The sequence below is a fragment of the Indicator indicator genome, chromosome 7 (genome assembly GCF_027791375.1).
Source record: "Indicator indicator isolate 239-I01 chromosome 7, UM_Iind_1.1, whole genome shotgun sequence".
In the NCBI taxonomy this organism is placed as follows: Eukaryota; Metazoa; Chordata; class Aves; order Piciformes; family Indicatoridae; genus Indicator; species Indicator indicator.
In genome coordinates this window covers 29,780,251-29,807,405 of record NC_072016.1, presented here as the reverse complement: position 1 = coordinate 29,807,405, position 27,155 = coordinate 29,780,251, and the positions used below count along the sequence as shown (strand labels likewise).

The 27,155-nt window shown below is 40.7% G+C and overlaps 1 protein-coding gene across 4 annotated transcripts; it reads right to left on the bottom strand.

The window, feature by feature from the left end:
- Positions 1-379: 379 nt before the first annotated feature.
- On the bottom strand, positions 380-25,761 carry LOC128968162 (solute carrier family 22 member 15-like). 4 transcript variants are annotated; one of them, XM_054382511.1, is made up of 12 exons: positions 25,672-25,761; positions 22,960-23,106; positions 19,590-19,722; positions 18,770-18,934; positions 16,698-16,827; positions 14,773-14,994; positions 12,599-12,739; positions 11,736-11,812; positions 7,289-7,397; positions 2,130-2,202; positions 1,478-1,641; positions 380-1,313 (listed from the first exon to the last, which is right to left on the bottom strand). In XM_054382511.1, the coding sequence occupies exons 1-12, from the start codon at positions 25,759-25,761 to the stop codon at positions 1,301-1,303; spliced, it is 1,464 nt and encodes a 487-aa protein (XP_054238486.1). In that variant the 3' UTR covers positions 380-1,300. The 4 variants fall into 4 exon arrangements, with proteins under 4 accessions (XP_054238486.1, XP_054238487.1, XP_054238488.1 ...); XM_054382512.1 differs by lacking the exon at positions 25,672-25,761 and adding an exon at positions 23,205-23,569; XM_054382513.1 differs by lacking the exons at positions 12,599-12,739; positions 25,672-25,761 and having other exon boundaries at positions 22,960-23,569.
- Positions 25,762-27,155: the final 1,394 nt, after the last annotated feature.

Genomic DNA, 27,155 nt, shown 5'->3' with positions numbered 1-27,155 from the left:
ATCCACCTGCAACACATCAACATGACCTAAAGCTCCAAGTGCCCAGTGATTGTCACCTCTTGGGGACACGATTAGGGTATTTGTAAAGCAGGCATGGACACAGCACAGATTTCAGTGAGGTATCCAGACAAAGTGGCACGTGGTTTTATGTGTGCACATGCATGCACACATGGGGGTATGTTCATGGGTAGGTATTTATTTGCACAACCACTAGCTATGGAACTTGCTCAAAATACAGAGGCCTTTCAGTAACCTTTTCTAATCAGATGCATTCAATAAAGGTCCAGAATCAAAATGATGCAAGTACTCTTCAAAAACTTTGGGTAACCATCCCGGAGAAAGCAGCACTCGATACAGATGTTTAAAAAAAAGTCTTTTTTATTACAAAATTGTGTTGAACATGAAAAGAAAATGTAGTATTTGTGATGCGTCTACTGCAATATATTCTCCGTTAACCAAACACACATCCCCTTGCGAGAAGAATTTCCAATTCATATGTGAAATGTAATTGATCACGACATATATTATACAATATGACTCATGTTCAATAATTTCTAGCTCCACATGAACACCTATACCTTAATAACCTTTGTCTAAAAGGCTACTCACCCTTCCATTTAAATGCAGCTCTTAAAGGCCTGACATAATTATCATATCTTTATCTTACACATACAACTGCCTTAAAAAAATTTACTTACTCCCACAACAAAATCCATTCACTCTCCTTTTAGTTCTTCTGTTCAGGTTTCTTATACTAGACATACTAATGCAAACAACTCAAAGATCTTTGGTCTCTTCACACTGTGAGGTATACCATAATTTAGAGGCAAAATAAAAACCTGTAGAGAAAATTAGCATATACAGCATGCCCTATACTTCTCACAATTACTGATTGCCTGAATACATAAGGGCATCTAAATTTTAAATTATACACATTACTTCAATTACAACATTAGAGCTTCATCTGAAGCTGGCCATTACATTCTGTAAAATAAATTAATCCTCCATTTGAAGAAGCCATAGGAAAGACCAAACATTCAAAGCAGGCTTTTAAGTCGTTAAATTAATGCACAGATTTGTCACCTCTTTCCTTACAAGCTTTGATCAACTTTTTCCATCTTCTCAATTTGCTTCCACATAAGACTGTTCAAACATACTACAAACAGCATTATACATGAGTCCTCCAACATTTTCTGTCACACATACTGAGCAAGAATCTGCCCTTCAACTGGTATAGCACCTTCTCAACAGAGGCTTTATTTTCCACCACAGACTGGTCTTCTGAAACTTGTGTTTTCTTCTAACTGGCTTGCCTGTCAGACAGAAGAAAATTAGTTACTGAAAAACAGTTTACACGACTTCAAAAAAAACTTCATGCACACGATCATTCATGCACAATCTAAGCGATATGCACCAAATCAGCTTGAATAAGAGAGAAAGGAAAGTAATGCAAAGCTATAGTAAATAAATAAATTACTCTGCCTCTTTATTTTTAAGCAGTTGGTATTTGGGGCTCTGGAGATCTTCAATATTCTCAGCAACTGGCTTATTTAGTGTTTCTGGGAGAAGGAGAGTCAGGAATCCAGCTGACAGTCCACTGATTCCAAACACCACAAATGGTACAGAAGGACTAAGAGATTTCTGAAATTAAAAATCCATAGTAAAACCCCAGCATTACTTCCTGCTCTTAAAATACATAATCCATATGAACTGCATACAAAAGCAAAAGACCACCACTTCTCACACTTGCAATTTGTGCAATTACCCATAAAGTGGTAGAACAGAGAAATCCACAGAAATAGTTTCATATGAAAACTTTGTTTATATGCCTAAATACTGAGGAAGCTTTAGCTGTACTGAATGCATTACAGGACAATCATTTCATTGACATGAAATTTTCACATAACACTGAACACTGGATTATTTACAGACAAAGAAGCTATTTTTAAACATCTTGTTCATCAATTCTTGAATGTGAATGAAGATGATTAAATTTAGTTGGCCTTTTTTGTTTTTTATTGTTTGGGTTTTTTTAAGGAATATATGCACAAGTGGCACCAAAACCAGCAAAATGTTCTTGAGAAAATTTAATAAATCTGAGTTACATGAAAAGTAGAAAGTGATCTTACCATAGATGGCACAAATGGAGCCAAAATGCCCCCAAATCTGCAGGACATGGAACAGACACCCAAGCCAGCATTTCTGTTACAAACACAGGATTAAAGATCTGTAGTTTCAGAATACACAACCGAACCACTCATTTACATGTGGTGACACTGTTAGAACCAGTTTATGCCTTTGCCTGAAGTTTATTAAAACAAGGGGTGTTAAAGATCTCTAAGCAGTTACTCCAAAGGTTCCCCACAAGGTGCTGCTACTACCAAGGTAAATGACATCCTTTCAAACCTTCATAAAGTCACCCTGTTGTGCAATGCTTCACAAAACTTTGCACACAGAGAGAGAGAGGTTTCCCAACCTGCCATAGGGCAATTTAATTGAACATCCCTGTATTGGATGGGGAATGATTCCAAAATTCAGCAGGATCTTCAGAAAGAAGATCCTGAATGCTATCTCCAGCTGAGGCCAGCTGTAGCAGCCCTTCTTCTGCCACCCCAGACAGCACAGACAGGAAGTCAGTGCTTAACTCCAAACAGAAAATAATTGTTTGCCAGTGTGAAGCTTGAAAATGTCTGGTTAGATGTATCACTAGAGGGGCTGAATTCTGCACTCTTTTCAAATTTCAGACAAGTTTAAAACAATCTCACCTAGACTGTGATGATGATCAAAGCACGAATTAGGACAGCAGAAACCTCTTCAAAGATCCTCTTCAATGAAAGTGACAATTGCCAAAGTCTTTCATTTCCTGATCAAATGCAAAAATCTCCCATTTCTGTATCACTCCTAAACACAGTATTTAACAGCCCCTTCAGAGACTGACATTGCCACTAGTCATCAGTGAGATGGCAAGAATCAGTTTGTGGTGGCCTGTTCTCCCTACATCTCTCAGTTGCTTCCTCTCATTCATCATCATCACCCTCAGTTGCACCAGTAAGCTGAGCTGCTCTTGCCCACCCCATTTCCCTTTTCCTCCTCCAAAGACAGGAAGACAGTGACAGGATTAAAGATGACAAGCAGAGAGGCAACATGGGTCCCTAATACACCAAAACCACCCACCTGCACATCCCTTCCTAATGGCCCTTTACACAGGTTAAGGGAAACATGATGGAGGAGCTCATGAGAACTCAGTGACTTTGATGTAAAAATAAACAGATGAAAAACTTTTCTCATCAAGTTCCCCTGGGACAAGGAAAATGGCAACCCACACTTCCTCACACTGAGACAACATTGACCCAAACCCCACAAGCATCTCCCCTTGTCAACAAAATCCCTGAACAAATGAGACACTGGTCTGTGTGTGAGCCCATCCTTTAGAAGCATCCTTCCCACAGACCCTAAGCCTGCTCATATCCAGAGGTTTGCTGGCTGCTTCTTTTTTTCCTGCTAAGAGGAATTAGGGCTAAAGGTGATTGAAAAAGCAAATGGTGTCATTTCAATTCCAAAGAACAATGAAAGCAGTTGCTAAAAGCCTTTATATTATATTTACTTCGGAATTCAGCATTTTGGGATATGCATAACATTGGCATGGTATCCCAGAGGAAGAACACATTTGTATCATCCAAGAACTATTAGTAAGGATTCTTGAGTTATTGTACTGTCGACAGCTGAGCACCCACTGCTTGTCCTACCTTACTGCGCCACCTTTACCTCACTCACTAGAAGATCTACTATGCCTGACTGACTCTCTGTGCTGCTACCATTCCATTGATCACAGCACTGAGCCACAACAGTTCCACAACCAAGGTTATCTCATCAGCCTGGGTCTTTGCTCCAGTCACTTAGTCCTGCTGTGACCACCTGGCAACCCACAGGCACCATTTGGCACTCATCCAGCTACATCACTTGCCCAGCCTGCCTGAAGAGCAGGGTGCAGCCATGCACAAATCTCAAAGCTTCTCTGCTGCATGGAGAAGTCTGTACTTAAAAATACTTGCCCTTTTGATATCTATTTCTTTGCAAGGGACTCTCCATGGGACTTCTCTATGACCACAGACATGAAGTGAAAATACAAGTTTCCCCACTATGAAAATCAGCAAATACTATTTACAAAGCTACCTGAGCGCAATGACCTCACTCTGATATCATCCATCACATACAAGGATTTCACCATGAAAATATTTTCTCATTAAAAACATAAGTTGGTTTTTTACACCTGTATCAGTAGAGCTATGATTATGCTTTTGCTCTCAAAAACAATCTTCCTTTTTGTTCAAAATGCCACAGCAATGATGCTTTCTCTTTTTGACTTTTTTCTTTTTCTGCTCCCCAGCAGGTATTTTAAAGACATGTGAAAAAGGAAAAATGCCCAAAGCATGCACAATCTCTCCAGCTTGCAGCACCTCCCCATTTCTAGCATGAGGAATATTTGTCATTACTCATTAAAATATGCCTAGCAGTCCTCATGCTTAAAGCAGTAGGCTTAAGTTAGGATCAATAATACTGACAACGTTTAATTTTTGTGCAAATCAAGCAACTGGAAAAAAAAGTTTATTCCACCTGCTCCACTGCCTTTGCGTGGTATGTCTCCTTCCATAGCACACCTTAGCCCTGCTGTCAGAACAATGCCAGGGTAACTACACAGCTTTGCCAAGACCAACAGATGGTGCTCATGTTTTACTTTAAACACCCATCACTGCTTTTCTTCCATAGATTGTATTTGCAATGAAAGTACCAGAGAGATACTAAACATTCATTTTAAACACAGAAATGTCAAACATTTTGTATGTGCACATTCTCACCCGTGAGGAAATTTCATATAGTTTAATGTAACAGTTTCCCAAATGATTAAACACAAGTGGTCTAGTAAAGTTGGCAATTCTTTAAACTGTCTTTACTCTTGCATTTTCTCAAAGGTCTGAGTCTTTGAAACAAAGTTACTGGATTGGGGGGATTTTGGTTTGGTTTTTAGGGGTTGGGGTTTTTTGTTTGGTTGGTTGGTTGGTTTGGAGGTTTTGGCAGGGGGGGGGTGTTTTCCAGAATATTAGTGCAGGTTCTCAAATAAGGCAGAACTTCCCTTGAATATTTTTTTAAACTTCAATTAAAAACAAACGAACAACAAAAAAAAAATCACACAGTTTCAAGCACACACAGGCAGTATTGTTAATTCCTGCTAGGTATGAACTGCCACATACTTTGTAGCAAACATCAGCAGGACTTAAGAAGACAGCAGTACATGAAAACACAGTGAAACAAGCAAAAGCTCAGAAATTAAAATGTTTTCAGATTTAATTCTCTTGATTCTCAACTCCTGAACAGCAGAAGGGACAAGAAAACAAAAAGTCAAACCCCATCCACTAAGCAAAAAAAGAAAAAAAAAAGAAATAAAGATGCCTTGAAGAACACAAAAATTGGGATGGGGAGAATGTAAACCACCCCTCTACATCCAGTATTCTCATTTCTACTATTGATTTGTGAGCATAAAGTTACATGGTGACAAAATGATGATGATGTGATGGAAGCGTATGCTAACAAACATACATATACACTATGCAGTGAGTGCTGTTTGCAGGATGTAAATATTCCCACATTTCAGTCAGCGTGCTTGGGAATTGCATATTAAACCTACACCTGTGCAAAGAATCACAGGCTCAGTATTTAGTGTCAATCCACCTCCATCCTCACAATTTTTATCCCCAAAACTGCATTCCGAGTCTTACATATGCTTTTGAGCATCTGTATCATGGTAATTTGTGAAGCTCAAAAGAAAAAACACCAGCCAGTCCAAGGAGTCACCAACATTCTTTCATTTTCATTCCCCAAAGTCCTCAGTGTCCCAAAATGAAGTGATTTATGTCACCATCCTGTCTACCTCTGCAATGATGCAGGACACATCTACCAGCTAGGATATCTTCCTACTCCCTGTCAACTTTCAACTTGCCTGTTCTCTTTAAAGAGGGCTCAAGTTTTGCAGTATCTTCGTAATCGCTGCTCTTAAGCAACCGGTGCAGTATAGCACAAATTTTCAACACATACTTTGAGTACCATTCATAAAGCCATGTAGAACCTTGCAATATGGGGGTAAGAAAATCAAGACCGTGTTATTACATTTTCCCATCTCAGGTTTATCTTAGGACAACAGGAGCGAGACGCTAACCTCAGAGCTGGTGAGAACTGTGAAAAATAAAGGTTTTATTATACTTGTTCATTAAATGGCAAAAAAGTTTGTTGTTGTACAGTTGCACAGAAACTATTAAAAATAGTTGCATTATTAAAGATACAGAAAAGCACTTGTTTTTCAGCAGGCAAATATAACTATATGAGAGATACAAGTATACAGAAGGAATGCAAATAGCCCTTACAGAATCACAGAATGTTAGGGGTGGGAAGGGACCTCAAAAGATCATCAAGTCCAACCCCCCTGCCAGAGCAGGATCACCTGGAGTAGGTCACACAGGAACACATCCAGGTAGGTTTTAAATGTCTCTACAGAAGGAGACTCTACAGCCTCTCTGGGCAGCCTGCTCCACAGCTCTGGTATCCTCACAGTGAAAAAGTTTTGCCTTATGTTCATGTGGAAGCTCATATGATCCAGACTGTACCTGCTTGTCCTATCACTGGACATCACTGAGAAGAGCCTGGCTCCATCCTCCTGACACTTGCCTTTCACATCTTTGTAAACATAAATGAGGCGACCTCTCAGTCTCCTCTTCTCCAAGCTAGAGACCCAGCTCCCTCAGCCTTTCCTCATAAAAGAGATGTTCCACTCCATCGTATTTGTGGCTTTATGCTGGACTCTTTCAAGCAGTTCCCTGAGGCCCTTCTTGAACAGAAGGGTCCCTACTGTATAGTCTGTATGTGTGTGATTGGTAGCATACACTTCCATCACACCATTATGTTTGATATGTTTTTCATTGTGTAACTTTAGTCCCAAATACCAATAGGAGAAAAGAGAAATAGGGCACCTAGCATTGCAGTGCAAAAAGTAATTTTTCATGTGTTGATTCTGGATTCAGACCTAGAGGAAGTTGCCACAAACAGCCTAGGAAAGTGCATTGGTGCAACACATGGGACTAATAGGACAAGCCCTTTCAAGCCCTGGCAAGCTGCCTTAATTACAGGAAGATTCGTATTTGTATTTCAGGTAAAAAATGATTACAGATAAGCACAGCAGCAATCAGTATCACTGTGCATAGTGAGTACTCTAATTTACCTAGAAGCTCTGTTGAATTACCTGAGCACTGTTGGGTACAGCTCAGATGTATAAATATAGGCGATGTTGAAAGCAGCACTGACCAGCATTTTTCCACAGAAAGCTAACAAAGTGGGACTGAGGAGCAGACCTGTAGGGAAGGGAAAACAAGCTGTAAATATAAAAAGTCTGTTCTCTTACTCTTTTTTACACAACGTTGATAACATCCAGTCTTCTTTAACAGGCTGCCATAAAAAGTTTTATCTGTACATTTTTCAACTAGAAGTACAAAAGCACCGAGTTCTTTCCAACCATTTGAAGACCTAGCATAAGAAGAGATGTACAAAATTATATTTAGAAACAAGAAAATCTGACCTTTTTAGGGGGAAGTACAAAACTATCACGGTTCTAAAGGGAAGGGCTAATGCTTCCAGCTCAGCAGTCAGAATACCTGCCCAGGTAACTGCATGTCCTGACAAGCACAAGCAGACAACACAGCCTCCTTGATTAATTTATTAGGTTAAACTCATAAACCATTGAGGTAAATTAAGTTTTATTTGTTCCCTAAGCACATCCTGTTGGGACTTAAAATGCAACAGCTTTACAATTGGAAAAACAAAACACTAATGGAGGCCAGTTTACTAAGAGTTTAGCTGGCTGAACTGAAGTGTGCATCTTTTAAAATCCAAAAGAAACCTGCCTTTCATCATCTCAGTTTCAGCTATGGTATGCTTGTACCATTCCTTTCACTAAGATGAGAATTTTTTTTTTTTAAGCATGAAAAAAGAGTGCTGTGATGAGCTGTATTTCAGGTTCTTTTTTTTTCCAGCATTGAGTTCAGCATGTTTCAGTTTGGATCAAATGATGTTGAATAAGTAATGGGAAAGTCTGATTGCTTCTCAATTGCTTTTAATTCTGCCCTTGAATATTTCCACTTCTACCTATCTGATAAAGTCAGATTCTATTTCAACTGAAGCAGAAATTCATTTGTATGCAAACTGAATTCCAGGAACTTGATTTAATTTCTTCAATGTGATGCTTTTGCAGTTAAGTCATGCAACACTGATGTAACATTTTTACTCAAGTTCTCCTTTTGCTCGGTAAAAAATGGAATATTACATGCAGTTGCCAGATGCAAAGGTGTGAACCTGGTCCTCAAAGCCCTACTGGATGTCATCAGAAAACTGGGATATTCCTTTTCTTTCATCAACCAAACACAAAACAAGCAAGAGGAGGTTTGTAATTCTCAAACATGTTTTAAAACAAGTTGCTGTTTCTTTCCCAGGGAGACTTAAACTGAACACTGCACATCCACATACTAGAACTAAAGCATTACTGCACTTGGGAACTTTTGGTCTTAATATCAAAACAGAGGAAAGAGTCTGTCTAGACAGAGAAATGAGCACTCAGAAGCTCAGGAATGAATTGGAAGTGCACTGTCTTCTCCAGTTTTCTCCCTCAGGGAAGGCTGAAAGTTGGCCACGTGGAGAATTACCACAGGATTAGAACCACACTTGCAGAAATTCACCACACATCAGCTTCCTTGTGCAAGTAAGCCCAGACTTTGCTAAAAGGCTAAGGTGTTAATTTTTACTGAAGACATGGATTTAAGTTTTATTGGTAAGGGATAATCTTTACAGAGTAAAATGGGGAAAACAGGTAACAAATGGTGCTGATGTTCAAGACTCTCTAGAAGAGGAGTTCCTGTGATGCTAAGCTTTGATTCCATCAATGCCATTAGTGTTATCTGCAGTGTCATTATGTAGATTCCCCTTTAACTGTCTTCTTCGTAAGTAAAAGTTCATTTAAGCAGTACTTTTGAAACTAAAGGATTCTTTAAATTTACCTCAGAAAAAAAATCCAAGAAAGGGTAGTTCTCAACACAAAAGGAAATGCATAACATGAACAAAAGCTAGGACAAAATTAAATAACTGCAAATTTTCTTTCCTTCTTCAGTGGAAAGTGTATCAATGCAAGTCACAAAAGTTTTCAGGTGTTCAGCACAAGCAGATGAATCTAAATGAAAGTTAAAATCTAGTTAGCCCTAGACTACAAGTCTCCTTTGCTTGCTACAGCAAAAAGCAGACACAAAATGCAGATGCTATCCTGCTTCACAGCAGCTTTTGGAAGAAAACAATATTCCAGCCCCATTCCCCCTCCACTGCTATTCACCATCTTCTAATCTGACACACAAATAAACTCATGAGATGTAACTGGTAAGGAAAGGGGGAGCTGAGGGATACATCAGGTTTTACTTAACCTTTGAGAGCTGTCACCTCAAATTCAGTACACATCTTTAAGACCAGAAATGTTCTTGCCTTCTTCCACAGGGGAGATGTCTTGGATTACCTTCTCATTCACAAGTTAGCATTGTTAGTTACAAACTGAGCGAAGGTTGTAGACATGAGAGGCAAGTGCCCAATATCTCATTAAGAGCTTCAATCCCTTGTAATTGAAGATCTTATCAGTCACTGAGAAAAATGCAGACTTAGACAAATACAAGAAACATTTTCCTTCGTAATAGGAGGGTCAGACTAGAGATGCAATAATCCTTAAATTCATCCAAAGTGACTCATCTTCACCATGCCTGGGGATGAATTTCTTTCTACTTAAGCAGCACAGGTCAGTCTGGGCCATGAATGAGCTTTACTCTTAACACAGTGCAGAGTAAAAATGTTCTAATGGGGTTAAAATCGAGTCAACTGGAAAAGACAGACTTCCTGAAATCCAGCCACTCTTGAGGAATTTTCACCCTATGCTATCAATCATTGTTGCTTTTCCTGAATTTTGTTTTAAAATACATAGAAAGAAGCACAAAGAACAAACTTGTTGGAAGAAAGGAACTGTTTTAATAAAAAACAAAATGTCTGAACACTTAAATGAAGACAAACATGGCAAATAATGGATATTTTATGTCTGTTTTATCTTTACTTAAGACTTCTCTGAGACCAATTTGAAATGAATGGCAGACAGCATTTATAACTCTGAAGTATAAACACTATAAAAAGCTACCTTGTAATCACTCAGTGCCTGTACTCCTCAATCAAAACAATAAAGCATTTCTATTGAAGTGATAATAAAAAAGGAAAATAGAAGAGACTGCTCAGTGATTATATTTAGTAGTGTCCTCTAAACAGATTTTTCAGTAGCTAAAATTAGTACAAAAGAAAAGTACTTAAAATGGGGGGGAAAAGTGAAAATACACAATCAAACATATGTGAATATCACTGACAATGTTGGAAAACACATCATAGAAACACAGAATGGCTTAGGTTAGAAGGGATCTTAGAGATGACCTACTCCAGCCTCCCCACCATGGCCAGGGACACCTCTCAACTAGACTCAGCTGCTCAAGGCCTCATCAAGCCTGGCCTTGAACACTCCCAGGGAGGAGGCATCAACAGCCTCCCTGGGCAGCCCACTCCATAGTCACACCACCCTTGTACTGAAGTACTTCTTCCTAAGATCCAGTCGAACCCTACTCTCTCCCTCAGCTTAAAACTATTTCCACTTGCCCTACTGCTAGACACTCTTACGAAATCTCCCTCTGCAGCCTTCCTGTAGGATCCCTTCAGCTACAGGAAGGCAGTTCTAAGGTCCCCCCAGTGTCTTCTCTTCTCTAGACTGAACAAGCCCAGCTCCCTCAGCATATCCTCACTGCAGAGGTGTTCCAGCCCTTGGATCATCTCTGTGGTCCTCCTCTGGACTCACTCCAATAGCTCCATGTCCTTCTTACAATGCAGGCATTTTCTGAGATGAGAAACACACTTAATGCTGTGCTTACAACTGCACAGTGCAGCAAAACACAGCATCAGACTGACAAAGACAGCAAGCTTCTTGTGATCCCTGTTCCATACTGCAATTCTGACTTCCAGTTCTAACTTTCAAGTATAGTGTGGGTTTTTTCCCAGCTTTTTAGTGGCTTGAATTTTTTTTTAAATAATGAATTAAGCTTCCAACTCAGGAAAATCTTAGTTTGTGTTTCTATAAATATTACATGCCACCAAAACAAATGTAAAATTAAACTTAACATAAGCTTGAATGGTCAAGATCCATTCAAACTAACTGCATGGCCACCTGGCTAGTAAATCCTGCATTTGAAGGTAAACTGCTTAACAGTGATAAATGAAAGCAGTGTCAGTATTTGAGACAGAACAAGATAGCTTGGTCTGATCATCAAAGAGCCAAAGGCTTGCACTGAGACAAACTTAGTCTAAGAGGTTCAAATTATGACTGCTCCCTGACCAGTGCCAGAAGGACAGAGGTATAAATGAATATCCAGGCCTCATTCAGGCCTCACACAGCTCAATCTAGTTGAGAGGTGTCCCTGCCCATGGTGGGGAGGTTGGAGTAGATGATCTCTGAGGTCCCTTCTAAGATTCTGTGAATATGACTTTATGCCTTGATATACTCAGTCAAAAAATACTCAAGTTCTGGCAGCTTTTATCCAAGTGAACAAACATCTCCTTTAGCAGCTGTACATACTTACCAGCATTTACCATGGTAAACATACAGGAAAATCCTGCAACTATCAGAAAACATGTCATGGTTTTACGTCTACCAGACCTAGAAGGAAAAGACAGAAACAAAGTCTCTCAGTTGTCTTTTCATCTGTCTACAAAACACCAACAAAAGTATCATAGAAAAGGACTTGTGCAGTTGGTGGCTTAACTGCATGCCCTTGACTCAGGCTGCTTGGGTCTGAGGCGAAGGTCAGCTTTTAAATGCCAAAAAAAAAAACACCCAGGAGATCACACCCTCACCTGCCTGAAGAAAATAGGACTTTTGCCACTGACTCAAACCAGAAGTTTATATGAAACCCTGAGTAGCTCTGAATTGCCAGACTGTTTGGCCTCTGGAAGTAAGTACCCACATAAAGGATGGCTTCCAAATACAGTGAAAACTCAAAAACTCAACAGCTCTCACTTAAGTTCTCTTTGAAAAGTTTAAGTAAAAATGAACAATGCTGAAAACTTCATTCAATGGCTGTTGTTGCACAGTACAAACCCAAGTCATTCTAAATGAAATATTTAAGATATATTGAAGTATCTCCATCTTCCATATAAACAGGCTACTCACATTTCTCCATAAACAATACATTTTTAAATAATATTAATAATTGAAAAGCTCATCTCTTGAGTAATTCAAAAGATGAACAAAACAAAAATAAAGAAGAGATAGAAAATCAGAATCCCATTTCTGTATTAGCTGCAGAAACACCTGCAGCATGGTAAATCCCCAAAGAATGAACATTGTTTAGAAAAAGTGAAGTATCTTACTGAGAAAAATGTTAACACTTCTCTCACCTATCTACAAATATATGCAGAAAACTAGGAAATAAGTTGCTCTTACCAGGATTTCTCAACAAAAAACATACAGAGGGGAAAAGCTGGAACTTCTACAAGACCAGAAAGAGCCACATTTAAATACAAATTTCCTCTTAATTCACCAGCATTTAGAGTTAGTCCATAGTACACAAAGCTGCAGACATACCTAAAAATAATCATTAAAGTTTTATTACTAACATAACTATGCCTTAAGTATTTAAGAAGTCCATGATTCTGAGTTATGGATTGGGTATATTTAGTTACACGCTAGGAAAAGAACTGTTCAAACTGCCCCCAAAAGGGAAACAAGACAAAGGGAATACTTGCTATTTAATTAAACAAACTAACTTCTTGAAACAAAGCAAGTGCTTGTATATGTGGAACCCACCACGAATACTGCATGAATCCCCACCTCAAATACTGCATCCAGTTCTGGTGTCCTGTCATAAGACAGATGGAGCTGTTGGAGCCAGTCTAAGGCTGCAACACCTCTACTGTGAGGACAGGCTGAGGGAGCTGGCCTTGTTCCTAGAGAAGACTCCAGGGGGATCTTAGAGCTGCCTTCCAAGGATCCTACAGGAAGGCTGCAGAGGGACTTTTCATAAGGGTGTCTAGCAATAGGACAAGGGGGATTGGTTTGAAGCTGAGGGAGAGTGGGTATAGACTGGATCTTAGGAAGAAGTACTTTCTAAGACACTGGAATAGGCTGCCCAGGGAAGCTGTTGATGCCTCCTCCCTGAGGATGTTCAAAAGCAGGCTCGATGAAGCCTTGAACAGCAAAATCTAGTTGAGAGGTGGGGAGGTTGGAGTAGATGATCTCTAAGGTTCCTTCCAACCGAAGACATTCTATGAGCCCGTGAGATATATACAGCATAACTGTCATAATTTATTTGCTTGGGTTTTTTCCCCTAGGTTACTTAGCAAATCTAATAAGCTTAACTGTAAGGAGCTCATGCTTAACTGTTGTAAAGCAATCCTATGAAAGGAAGTTAGACGTATATCCATTGCTAAACAGTGCCCAGACCTAGGGAAAGTTTCCCCAAAAAATCTATTATTACTTTCCTTGGGAAAAAACTAAGCCCTCACACATCCCAGCCCCCCAAAAATCAACACCAGGTTGGAAAAGCCACCAGATACCAGAAAGACATTTTGCTGGTTCCCTAGTACCTCCCCCACTGTCAAAGCAGAATCTGGGCCCAAGTGATGCAGCAAAGGAAGGTTTTGTCTGATACAGGGAGAAGTATGTCCTGTCAGGCATAGTTGAGGGTAGTGAACAACAGCTCAGTGACAACTGCTGTGGCATCACTCCAACAGCTCCATGCACTGTATCTTAACAGGGCTTGAGAAAAAAACAAAGACTTAGAGCTCTTCTTCCAGAAGGTAAGGATGGCTTTGTGTATTTTCTCATCACTGTAGTTACTTGTATTTACCTAGCAGCAAGATGACCCTGCCACTTCTCTCACATCCTGCACATCTCTGCTTACCCCACACAAATGACTGATACTCATCTATGTCCTGAGAGTTGTCTCAAATGACTTTGAACTTTCAAGGGAAAATCTGTTCTTGGCATTTTGGGAAGGAGCTATTCCTCCACTAGATTTTAGCTGAAGCCAATTTGCAACAGCTGCTGCTGTAACAACCAACCCAAAACTCTCCCTATCCCAGGGATACTATTGCTGCCATTATTGCTGAAATATGTTACATTCTCCTGTGCTCCAAGGTAATTTTTTTCCAAGTTGAACCACTTTTCAAGACAGCTCCTAATCCATATCTATGCAATCTATATTTCATCTTGACCATGTTTTTCCTCCACTGAACGTCATTACTTTTGGGCTCTCAATGCTGCTTCTTACATCAGATCTCTACTGTTGTCTAATCCAAAAAGTCCTTTTCTTCCTAAGAGTGGTTCAAATACATCATCCTCTATTTTCTGCTTGAGCTTCTCATTTCACTCCATATTATGCTCCCACAGACTATTTCTTAGCAGGTGTTGAAGCAGTTTCTAAGTAACACACTGAAAATAAAACATAACAGCAATAATAACAAAACATTGACTTTACAACACATCATTTTAGATTGTCTACTGGCTAAATGAACTATTTATTTGAGGACAGAATTTTAAAAGAAAAGCATAAAAATCTTAGCAATATCTTCATCTCCGACTCATTCACAGCGTTTCAGTGTCCCGTTACTACATACCAGATGTACATCAATATGATGGTTCGCCACCGAAGGACTGGGTGTTTCACTAGGGCTAGGATACTAGGTGCTGAGTCATCCTGTCTCATAGTTCCTGCACTTGGTTTTAATTTTAGATTTAATCTTTCTTTTCCATTACCAAGAGCGATATATTGCAACACATCTTCAGCTTCTGCCATTTTCCCTTGGGAATACAGCCATCGCGGTGATTCTGGGAGCATACTGATGGAAAAGAAGAGAGTATCAGCAGTGACAAGTTCATTCCTATGAATGACACTGAAGTCAAGTCTTCTCATTTTGCAAATCAGTGCTTAAGAAAAAAAAATAACAGCAATACAAAATTCAGAGAAAATCACTCTATTTGCACTCTTCTGCATATTAAACTCCACATACTCTGATAGTAGTCAACCTTACAAAGATGCTTGACAAAACTCAGTCACGTTAGAGAAGATTAAATCTAAATCTTCACCTCTGCTGAACTGAATTCTTAGGAAACACTACACTAGCATTAATCCAAGAAGTATCTCAAATCCCAAGCCCAGACAAAATTTTGTTTTCACAAAGTTTATTTCAAGCTTCTCCATTATAGGAAGGGCTCCAAGTTGGAGCGGAGTGACAAGGAAAGAAATCTTACTGGGGAATTAATTGTCAGGTTCATCGCTCCCACACAGGTTTTCCATCTCTTACTCCAAGTATAATCAGAAAATCCTTGCTTACCACAACTTTGGTTCATAATTCCTGTGGGTTTTTTCAGGTTGTAGAATGTGCTGCTGCTTTTATCCAAGCCATAAAGAACGGGGTATTTTTACCTGCACCTTTATTTCCTCTGGTACTCCTAACAAAAGTATACATCCTACAACCAGACTAAACTTTCATTACCTCAGAGGATTCCAGTATTTTAGTATTGGATAAAGTAATTCTAATTTCTATCAGAACCCCATAAAGGAAAATATGTTAAGCAAAACTTCTTTCCTCAGCCCAGAGGCTTTGCTGTCCTTGACTACAGCAAGAGGTGTGACAGGGATTCTGGTGTATTCTTTAGTAAAACTTATTTCAAGAGTAAATCTAAAAAACAATTTAAATTAAAAAATAATTTATATGAAAATCTGTTTTCCATTTATGCTGTGAACGACACAATTCCTGTATTAATGTGTAGAGAATGTACTACACAGTCTTTCCTTTCCTCTACAGCATTAACTAGTGATCAAAAGTATACAAGGTGTGTTATTTGATACATAAAGAGAACATTTTGTAACAACACAGGCCAGACAAAGCTAGTGCTTTTAATTCCTTAAAAACTGTTGCATTTCATAATAATTTTTATGATAATGTCCTTGTAGGAATTCCAAATAGGAGCACTGAAGCTTGATAGTGCTAGGACAGACACAAAGGACATCAAAAGCAAGCAGATACATAACCTATCATGCTAAAAGGCAATTCCAAGTGCTCTCACTTACTCCCCCCCTTGCAGGCATGTGTCTCAAGAAAACCACCCATAACTCTAGAACGCCTCTAGGATCACTTCCAACACTTCTCAAGTGCTGCAGCCCTTCCGTGGCAGAAGACAGTGCTCCTGGCTGACACTCCAGCTCACAGCCTCTGGCAGGCCTTCCCTTCCCCAAGCAGATTTGTAATCGACTTTTATGGGACAGCTGGCACACAGCTGCTCTCTACAACACTGACTACCACAGCTGTAACAGCATGCAGAAACATAAGCTTGTCTTCTGGGTAACCCTGACCTTGTACTTCATTTAAAACCACTTCTTCCTTTGCAATATGATTTTTCTCTTGCTTAGTTCAGTAAACCACACAGAAAAATGTCATCCTTATTTATACCACTCCCCTGAATGATGACAAGAAGAAACAGTAACTATCAATTCGCCATATGTTTTTTCTTATCATTTGAACACACGTGAATCACTTACAAAGACAGAAGGAGGAAGATGACTCCTGGGGAATTAGAGACGAAGGCAAGGTAACGCCATTCTCTCACACAGTAACCCAGCAAAGCATACACAGCAATGCCGACTGCAAACGTCAAGTTAGTTAATGAACCTGAAAATACAAGACCAATATATGGTGACTACAGAAACCACTGGCAAAAGAAACCAAAATAATTTTTAAGCAAACGCCTGAAATTTCTAGCCTATGATACATCTAAATGAAACAGCAATTTTATGAGGTACCTTTACAGTACTTGTAATCCAGCTGCCTGAAGTATATTATGCAACCCCAAAGAAGAACACTTGTGTATAATGTATGGAAGGGTTGGAGGTATTTTTCCCCTTTCAAAAATGAAGGGTGGCTTATAGGAGAGAGCAAAAAAATGAACAGGAACCTATAGACCAGAGAAAACCTGAGGACAGGAAGGAGAAGCATTGAAAGTAAGAGATTCATTTAGGCCTATTAAGGTAATCTCGATAGAGACGGCAGGCTGGAACAGAAATTGGAAGTATGTTACAAGTACAAGGACTGAGTTCAGTATAGAAACAGCTGCAAAAACAGAGGTTTATTACAACAGACTTCTGATGAGCAAGCATAGATAAAAATGTTTATACTATGGGGTTAACTTGAACTCCAAAAGCGTAACAAACCCTCTGCAACCTAACACAGAAGATCCTGTACTAACCCAGAAACTCCCAGCTATCACCCACAAAGCCTAGCTCACAGCCAGCACCTAGAAAGCTTCTTTAACATTGCCCATCTGCACCCAGCAGTTCCCTTTCATTCAGTCCCTCTTAAGTTCTTCAGCACCTCTTTCTCAACAGCTGAGCAGAATTAGAACAAAGCAGCTAAAGCAACAAGTGGCCCAAGAAGGACTGTCTCTTCTGTCCATCAGGAAGCTGGCCCTACAGAGAAAAAGGCTGGGAAGAAGCAGAGAGACAACAGGGCAATGAGGAAGAGAGAAGGCACGAGTCAAAAAAGTGAATCTAGGAGAAGAAAATGCAGTACATGAAAGTGGAAAGCTATAACTAAGCCACAACTGTCTCGCACATTCTGAGGAGTCCAGAGAAGAAATAAGAAAAATAGTAAAACAAGGTAATTGAAGAAATGAGAGAGAAATACATGCCACAGCAAGTCAGCATTGGAACCAAATTTTTCCCCAAGTTTTTCCCCATGGCCTCCCAGTATCTTAAGGGAGCCTACAAGAAAGCTGGTGAGGGACTTTTTAGGGTGTCAGGTAGCAGTAGGCCTAGGGGCAATGGAGGAAAACTACAAGTGGGTAGATTCAGGTTGGATGTTAGGAAGAAGTTTTACACCATGAGGGTGGTGAGACACTGGAACAGGTTGCCCAGGGAGGTGGTAGAAGTCCCAGCCCTGGAGGTTTTTAAGGCCAGACTGGATGTGGCTCTGAGCAACCTGATCTAGTGTGAGGTGTCCCTGCCCATGGCAGGGGGGTTGGAACCGGATGACCCTTGAGGTCCCTTCCAACCCTAATAATTATATGTGGTGCTAACCAAAAAGGCATCTGAGTCTGAGCTACTCCAGCTTCACAACAGTCTGACATGCAAGCACTAAATGTGTTTTAAGTCTTGGCAGTGCCACAAGAAAAAGGGCATTTAAAAATACTGGAGGGTCAGCAGAATCAGCAGTAGAAAAAACACTATCCAGGCACTAAGTTGTTTTCTGGTGCAGAGAAATGTCAAAGAACACTTTCAAGAATACCTTCCCAAGATACCATTCAGCACTGCTCAGAAGTTGGCAGGAGCTCCCAAAACATACTATTTTCATGGAATGCAGTGTACCAATTGAGAAATTTTAGCAAACAACGTACCAATTCTAAAGCCTCACTTTTACTATTTATCAAACAAATTAAATCCCATCTTCCTTACTCAAGCACCTTTCCCACAGAGATTAGAACTTGGATGAAACCCATCATACATATTTGACTTACGCTACAAACTAACTTGACTTGGTGCAAACAGAAAATGTAGGGTATTGGTAGTCAGAGCAACATGTGGCACAGTAAAAATTATTAAATATTCCCAAATCCCACCTGTAAATGACCAAAATGATTTTCCTACATATTCTTGTGATAGGACAAAAGACACAAGAGCCATTCCACCATTCACAATTCCAACAAAAAAACGTGAAACTGCAAAAATGTCATAGTTTGGAGCTAATGCTGTGACATACCCAAAAACGACATCGAAAAATAGACCTGTAGAGAAAGAATAACATGTAATTAGCACTTGTGCTACACATCTTGCACTCAGAAGAATGGCAGGGACCGCCATCACTTACTATAATGAGCAGTCACAGCACTTTTCTCTCTAATCACTCACATTTGGCTTGCTGAAATCACACCATATGAAAATTATTATAATTTTCAAGTCACACACTTGAGATCTCCAATGCCAAAGATGATGTTTCCTTGAGACAATGCTATCATTAAACAAAATGACCCTGTGGCTGTAAATGCAGCCAAAAACCAAAACATGAGTATCCTACTCTAAAGATAGTTATGTAAATAATTCTCCATGCCCCCCCTCCAAAAAAGGCAAATAATTTTTATTAGGAAAAATGTTTGGGCAATGTGTGGAATATGGTGCTCCAGTAGTGACAATCACAGCTAAGCTATGTTTTTCCTCATCTTCCACTGTTATTCCAGTGACTGCCATGCTGCTTAGCACCCCCATCACAACCAATTTCAGTGCTGCCCATCTCCCAGTGAAATGATTCCATATCACTGACTCCCTATCACTGCCAGAGCAGGTGACCCACAGGCAGCCTCTGGGTTGGGTGGCCCACAGGCAGAAAAGAGAGAGATTGTTATCCACCTAGAACGCTTTAGAAAAACCTTCTAACCATCTTACCTGATATATAGACTGGTTTCCTGCCCAGTTTATCTGACAAAGGGCCAAATGTGATATTTCCAATAAGCAATCCAGCAAAAAATAGGGATGATGCAAGGCTTACTTTGTAGGCATCTTTTTCAATGAGGTACCACTGTCAAAAAAAGAATGTCCTTGTTAAAAGTACTAACAGCACGTTGCTGGCTTCCCAAAAAACAGTAAAATGTACCAAAATTCTTCTTCTACCATTTCCCACTTCATTATATCCAATTAAAGTTTTGTTCAGTTTGATAGGTAAACAAACAGTAGTCAGTTTTTTCCTCCTCAACAGACTCTCACATCTCTCTCTCTGCTGTCTCTCCCCAAAGAAATTTCATTATAATATCTTACAAGCTTTCAACTTGGTAAAGAATAATTAGTTGTACCCCAATTCCCAAGCTTTGGCTATCCAACTTAAGTTATGAAAACAAGGCAAGTCTGAATTGCTAACAGCTTAGCCATTTTGACATGGAACAAGCTTAGCTATTTCAATGAAGAGGTAATAAAAAATGCAGTACTTGGAGTTAATGCTATGCAACTATGCTTCCTGAACAAGTAACCCCTAGTGCCCTTCCTCATCACACACATGTTCATGGATTCATAGAATGGTTTGGGTTAGCAGGGACCTTGAAGATCATGTAATTCCAACCCACTTGGAACTGGCAGGGACTAAACCCAGCTCTTTAGGCCTCATCCATCCTGGCCTTGTTGTACTGTTGAAGAGAAGCAGGAAGGGATTATGTAAAGAGGTCCTTGTTTAATAAAAACTTATAAAACTACTTACTGACTAGTCATTGATATTTATGTACCTTACTATGCACATGCATTTATAACGAAACAAAAGTTAGAAACAAATTATGGGTTCCTGTATAAAATGTAGTTTCTACCTTATCCCAAAGATAAACTTAGGCAACATAATAAAAAATTGTCAGAGGAGTTGGTTGAAATCAGAATGAAACTTATACTATTTCCTGATGGAGCAAGGCACACAGCTTGTGCAGCTCCTCTGCTGCAAACAAGGAGAATCAACACTCAGAAATACACTGGTAGGATTACAAACGTTGCTGACAGCATGAACTTGGGAAAGACCAAGTTTACCACAAAAAGGTAAGTGATTTTCCAGAAAAAGAGTTTAATTCAATGTAAAGCTTTACCCAAAGAAATATTTAATAATTATTTATTTCCCAGTGTATTTACTGGAACATTTACTTTTTAAAAAGTGGACGTGTCACGCTGATTTTTTTAATTACATGTTTTCTTGGGGAAAGGAAGAAGGATCCTAATACCATCTGATTTTTTAAAAGTAAAAGGTTAAAAAAAAGAGAAGAGGCCCACAACCAAAATCTAACACAGCATTCTAGGATTTCAGCCTTGAAGTGTCTGCCTTGAATAACTACAGATCACCAAAGAACATTAGGAATTTACTGAAAGTTTTAACTATAGCAATCTCAAGAAACATGTTTTCACTCAGTCAAAACTTAAATAGTGGCAAAGTACAGAGAAAACTTATTTCCATTCACCCAGTAACCCACCAGTTGCCTACATTCTGCCCACCCAGCAGTCTGGAGACACAGGCTGCAGGAGCAGGACAAGATTTAAGACATTGACAGGACACCTTCTGTAGTCCAGAGTACCAGCACTTCAGAGTTCAGGGGGACCTTTTGAATACCCTGGCAAAGTTGAATGCCTGTGCAGAAGCATCTGCAGCTGGTTTCTGATATATCTTGCTGGGTCGTAGATTCTACCCTATCATACGGGATAAAGATGGAATCCAAAAACTTCAGGTTTCTCAACTTTCTGAGCAGACTTCAACAATTAAATATTCTAGGCAAGAACCCTCAAGAAACTTCAAGCACAAAAATATCACATATGTGCTTTCCAAGGCACTGCTGGCTTAAGTCCTTCTCCATGTTAGCACTCCACATAAAAATGTCAAACATCCAGTTCTCATCTGCAGAGTGACATAAGAGAAGAATCTTTGAAGTCTTAGATATGGTTGTAAGAATTAACTCCTGGAAGTTTAAAGACCACTATATAATAAATGTAAGACATTGCTGAAGAACTCCCTTCCTAAAAATCACCCCTTGTGAAAGCAGGAGACTGAGCTGATGCCAGACCGAAAAGTAATTCCAGCAACTGTATTTTCCACGAACCAAGCCTGAGTTTTAACAACAATATCTTGGTTGTGCAAAAATTAATTACAAATATTAGTTCTTGAAGAATTGAAGAGCTCCAGAACAGACTAATGCCCCTGCCAAACCAGAACAGAACTGGAAATATGAAAACTAAATACACAGATTTTACAAAGCATCTTCCTTTCTCAGGATAGAACTAGAGGAAAGATTGCTTTCACAAACTGTTACTTACGTTGCTTAGCATGTCACCGGGAGGTGCTCAGATCATGCACAAGAGGCAAATAAAAAGGATCTGTTTCTGATAAAGGAAATGACCCAATATTGCATCATTCCTCCTTATGTCTAGTCCCTATATTTTTTCCAAGATAAACATTACACAGTCACATCTGGGATAATGGGAAGGAAGCAAAACTCTAGCACTGGCTACGCTAAGTGCTAACCTGTCCTACATGAGCTTACTGACAACTGCTCCAAGAAATCAAACAGCAGAATTCTGACAGCTCACGCTACAGGCCAAGCCACTCCAGCTTTTTTCTGGCACTGGTAGCAATGCTTAGGTGATTCATGCTTGCCTCAGTGACTACAGCCCAGGCACTAGCAAAAAGCAAACACAGCCTCTTGCATGGAAATTCACAAAGCATAATGATGAAGGGTCAAGCTTCTCTCCCACTCATCAAACATCAACCTGTTCCATCTCCCACTCTCAGCATATGTTAAAACACCCAGACATTTTCATAGTAGTTTTAATCTTTAGGATGTATCTTCCATGAGAAACTAATGCAACTCATAGCAAAGCTTACATGCACAGCAGATTGTATGGACGTGACAAAGTCAACCTTCTCTTGGTAAAAAAAGACACAAGGAGGAGCTCACTCTAAATCCCAGAGTTACAAATTCTAGTTACATGATTACTCTTCACTAGTAATGACTTCGTAAAACATGAAAAACAAAAACAAAATAAATAATATATAGGAAGTTTAACATGCATTATTAAGTATTAGATTTCTGCTAGGAAAGCTAAACTAGTAATTCAGTCACATACTTTCAGATTTAAAAATAGTAATAAAAAAGCCAAATGGGTGGGTTCCAATCATCTTTAGTAGCATAAGCAAAACATCACCCTGAGCCCTGCTCAGCTTCTACAAGCATCAGGTCTTCCAATAGTGGCACAAATCCCAAGAAGAGAAGAAATGGTTAGGTATGATGGAAGTACTTGCCTCAGTTACTATCGATGTGAAGTTGTCCACAAAATGGATGTGCTTGGCAAGCTCAGCTCTGCTCGCTGGAATTCCTTCTGTGTCTATACGATACTTGGGCACAGCTCCCACTAGCACAATAAGCATCGACTGGCAAGCCACATACACCTTCAAATAAGACAAAATCATTTACCCCAAACAATCCCAAGAAGACCCAACGGAATATTGTAAGCTTTTCATTAAACTCACAGTTAATTTCCCTTTACCCAGCAACACAAACAAAATGCAGTCAGTCCACTGTGTTTGAATCCCCAGACGTGATCAGAGTCAGTTGAGAGCAGCGGGTGTCACTCCAGAGATACTGGTGCACTTTAAGTGATAGCTTCATCTTGATGCCCTCCTTCCTGATGCAAAATTCTTCAGTTTGTTCTTGTAGTTTTGTAGCCAGGAACAGGACAAGAAGATACTAAGAACTTCGTTACAGTTTCATACCTGAGATCTAACACTTAAACCAAGATTAGGGTTATTAATTAAAAAAAAAATATAGATAGATAGATTTTCACTATGCCCAAAGAATACAGCCTGTAGTGAAAAGACAAAACATTAAAAAAAAAAAAAATCAGATTATATGTTTAAAAAGGCTAGTTGTTTCCAATACAGAAATTGAAACCTTAACTCACTCATTAGGAAAAACAGAACATGAAGAACTTTCCAAGTGCAAGGTCCTGGAGCCAGGGCAATCCCAAGCACAAATACAGGCTGGGCAGGGAAAGGACTCAAAGCAGCCCTGCAGGAATACTTAGGGATGAGAACCAAAACATGACTTGGCAATGCACACTTGCAGCTCAGAAAGCTATGTGGCCAGCAGGCCAAGAAAAGTTACTGTGCTCTTCTACTCTGCTATGGTGAGACCACACTTGAAGTACTGTGCTCAGTCAGCCCTGGGGCCCTCAATCTAAGAAGGACATGGACCTCTTCAGAGTGAGTCTAGAAGTGGGCCACAAAAATGACCAGAGAGATGGAGCTCTGCTCCTATGAGGACAGACTGAGAGTTGAGGCTCAGCCTGGGGAAGAAAAAATTCCTGGGAGTAGCTTTCCAGTACCTAAGGAGTACAGCAAAAACAGAGAAAGACTTTTTAGAAGGGTATGTAGTGACAGAACAAGGAACAATGGCTTTAAACTGAAAGATATTAGATTTAATTTGACTTCAGAAAATTCTTTGTTGTGGGACTGGTAAGGCACTGGAACAGCTTTCCCAAAGAATTTTTGTATACCCCATTCCTGTTCAAGCCAGACTGGATGGCGCTTAGAGAAACCTGATCTAGTGGAAGGTGTCCCTGCCTATGTCAGAAGGTTGGAATGAGAGGACCTTTAAGGAACTTTCCAATCCAAACCATTCTATGATTCCATGAATAAAAACTATTTTCATAAAGAGACAATATTTATTCATCAATATGGGCTTCAAGATGTTTTGTATGTCTTCCAGGCTTTGCATATAATTTTATTTTCTCTAACTTAAAATACTACCCTTAAACACATCCAGGTATCAGTGACTTTCAGCATGTTACCATTGATAGAAAAGTTTAGAATCTAGAATGGCTTCCTTCATTGGATCACCAGTCTTTGGGTTAGATGTTATTTCAATGTGCCAACTTATCCTGCACTTATCTCAGATGTTCTTGCAGAAACAAGTCATAAACAAAACCCTGCAAATCAGCAGTCTCTCTCCCTCACAGCAGTGCTTTAATTCAAAACCCAGAACTGCACTAACAGGAAGAAGCCTGTTAGAAGGAAACTCAGTTAAACAGATTGTTTGCTTGGAGGGGTGTGGATTCTATTTGAAGAGAGCACTCTGCGTGCCACTTTTTACAAGAGATGTTTAAGAAAAGGTAACCAATCACTCAAAACCAAACCACACACACACCCAACTCCACCCCCGTTGCTGTGGTTAGACTCCGTTTCCTTCCACCCCTTAGCTTAAACAGCACTCTTCAAAAAGTGGAAGATGTCCATAGAAATAAGGAAAACAATGAACCTCATATGTTAAGCATGTCAGAGAGCACGGAGGCGAGAGAGAGGAGAAAAGAGAAGCTACCCCACCAAACCTTTTCTGAAACACCTATGAAACCACGCCACAGAGCTGCCAAGGAAGGAACTACTTTCTACCTCTCTACAGCAGTCACTACCCCAGCACCTGCAGAGGAACATAGGCACAAGAGCTAAAACGGCTAGATGGAGGAGTCGTGGAGCACAACTCCTGGCTCCTTCCGGCCCAGAGTCCGCCAGCAGGTCGGCTCTCGTAGCGGATGCCCGAGCCACCTGCGGAAAGCGGCGAGGAGTGAAGAGCGGAGAAGAGAGAAAGGAAGGAAGGGAACGAAACGCGAGCACTGCCTCGCAGCCCGTCCCGCTGCCGAACGAGCACCCCAGGCAGCACAGAGCATATTGGGGTACCCCGGCGGACACCAGCCCTTCCTCTGCCCTCAGCCCGCCGCGTTGCCCGGGATGCTGTCCGGCCGGGGAAAACCAAACCAAACCAAACCAACCAAACAATAACAACAAAAAAAAACACCCAAAAAGCCAAACCCGCCCCAAGCGAACACACAGCAAACACGGAAGAGCGACACACGGCCGCCTGGAGCGGCTCGCACAGGACCTCGGCGGCAGGCGCGCCCTGTCCCGTCTGGCTCCGCTGTCCCTGGCCCCGCAGCGCCTCCCGCCGCCGCCCCGTCTCACCTGCAGCAGCACCAAAAAGGCGGTGAGGCGCCGCTGGCCGCCGCCGAACTCTCCCGCCACCTCGAAGGCCTCCTCCAGCCCTACTTCCATGGCCCGCCCGCCGCCGAGCTGAGCTGGCGCTGCCGCTTCGCCCCGCCCGCCGGCCCCGCCAGGGTCCCGAGGGCGCCTACGGCAGCGCTCGGCCCCGGCCAGAGGTGGCGCGCTCGCCTTGCCCGTGATCTCCATTCGCACAGGAGCGGGATTTTAGAGCAGGTTTTAATCCAGCCGGGCTGCTTCCACTGGTTACTGTTGCTCTGGAGTCTTAACCCCGGGCTGCTGCCTCTGGCCACATCCCGTAATTGGGCATCCACAGAGCAAGTCAGTCCTGCTTGTGGATGCAGTAAAGCAAATTAAACTATAATAAATGCTCTGTGCAGCCTGGGGCTCTCATCCAGTTTGCAGAGTGCCAGCAAAAAGGTCCACATCCCATAGACAACAGGATAAACCCCAGTTAAATTGGCAAATCTAGTATTAAAAATAGAAACATTAGGGGGGAAAGGGGTTTGACAGGATGGCAAGTGACTTCTGGAGTGCATTTCCATCAAGGCTATCATACATGTGGCTTATGCTTCCATTTGCCCTAGCATTATGTTTTAAGAGGCAGTTTTAGCACTACACTAGCTTTACAGAGGGGCTTTGTTTTGCTTTGGAGGTTTGTTTGAGCCTCTCTCCCCAGTTTGCCATAGCTAATAATTCTTCCCTTTGAGCAGCAAATCATGATGACCTCCCCTTCACATTTAGTCCAGAACTATAATTAGCAGAAAGACTGGATGGAATGGCAGAGCTCACGGAGAAAGCCGTGAGTGCCATGCAACACGGGGGTATGCTACCCAGGAGGAGCTAAGTGAGGGTGAAAGTGCTGCTTACCTTGGAACTGTGACAGCATGGATAAAAGGGACTCAATCATTTCTAAGCTTCCTCATCCATCTACTCACTGTACATTAGCAGACAGTAGTGAAATCTGACATCCTTACAGTCTCTGCTCCAGCTGCTTTCATGATTGCTACCTTAGTTCAAGCAGAGCAACCTGTGGCTGAACCTTGGCAAAGGCAGCCAGAAACAAGTAAACCAGAGTGCTGTGTATTCCTGAATAGATCTATAGAAAGGATGGAAATACTGGACCAGGCTGCCCAGAGAGGTTGCAGAGTCTCCTCTAGAGACTTTCAAAACCCACCTGAATGCATTCCTGTGTGGCCTGCCACAGGTGATCCTGCTTTGTCAGGGAGGTTCAGTTCAGTTTCCAGAGGTCCCTTCCAACCCCTACCATTCTATGATTCTGTAATTTGGGAAGTCAACTGATTTTAGAAGACCAGCTAGGTTCCTTTCCCATGATCAATTATCTGGAAAATAAACCACACTTAAGGTATCTTAAAACCAAAGAAACAAAAAAGCACCCCAACCAACTGTCACCATTGCTACATCTGCTTCATATTGAACATCTTATC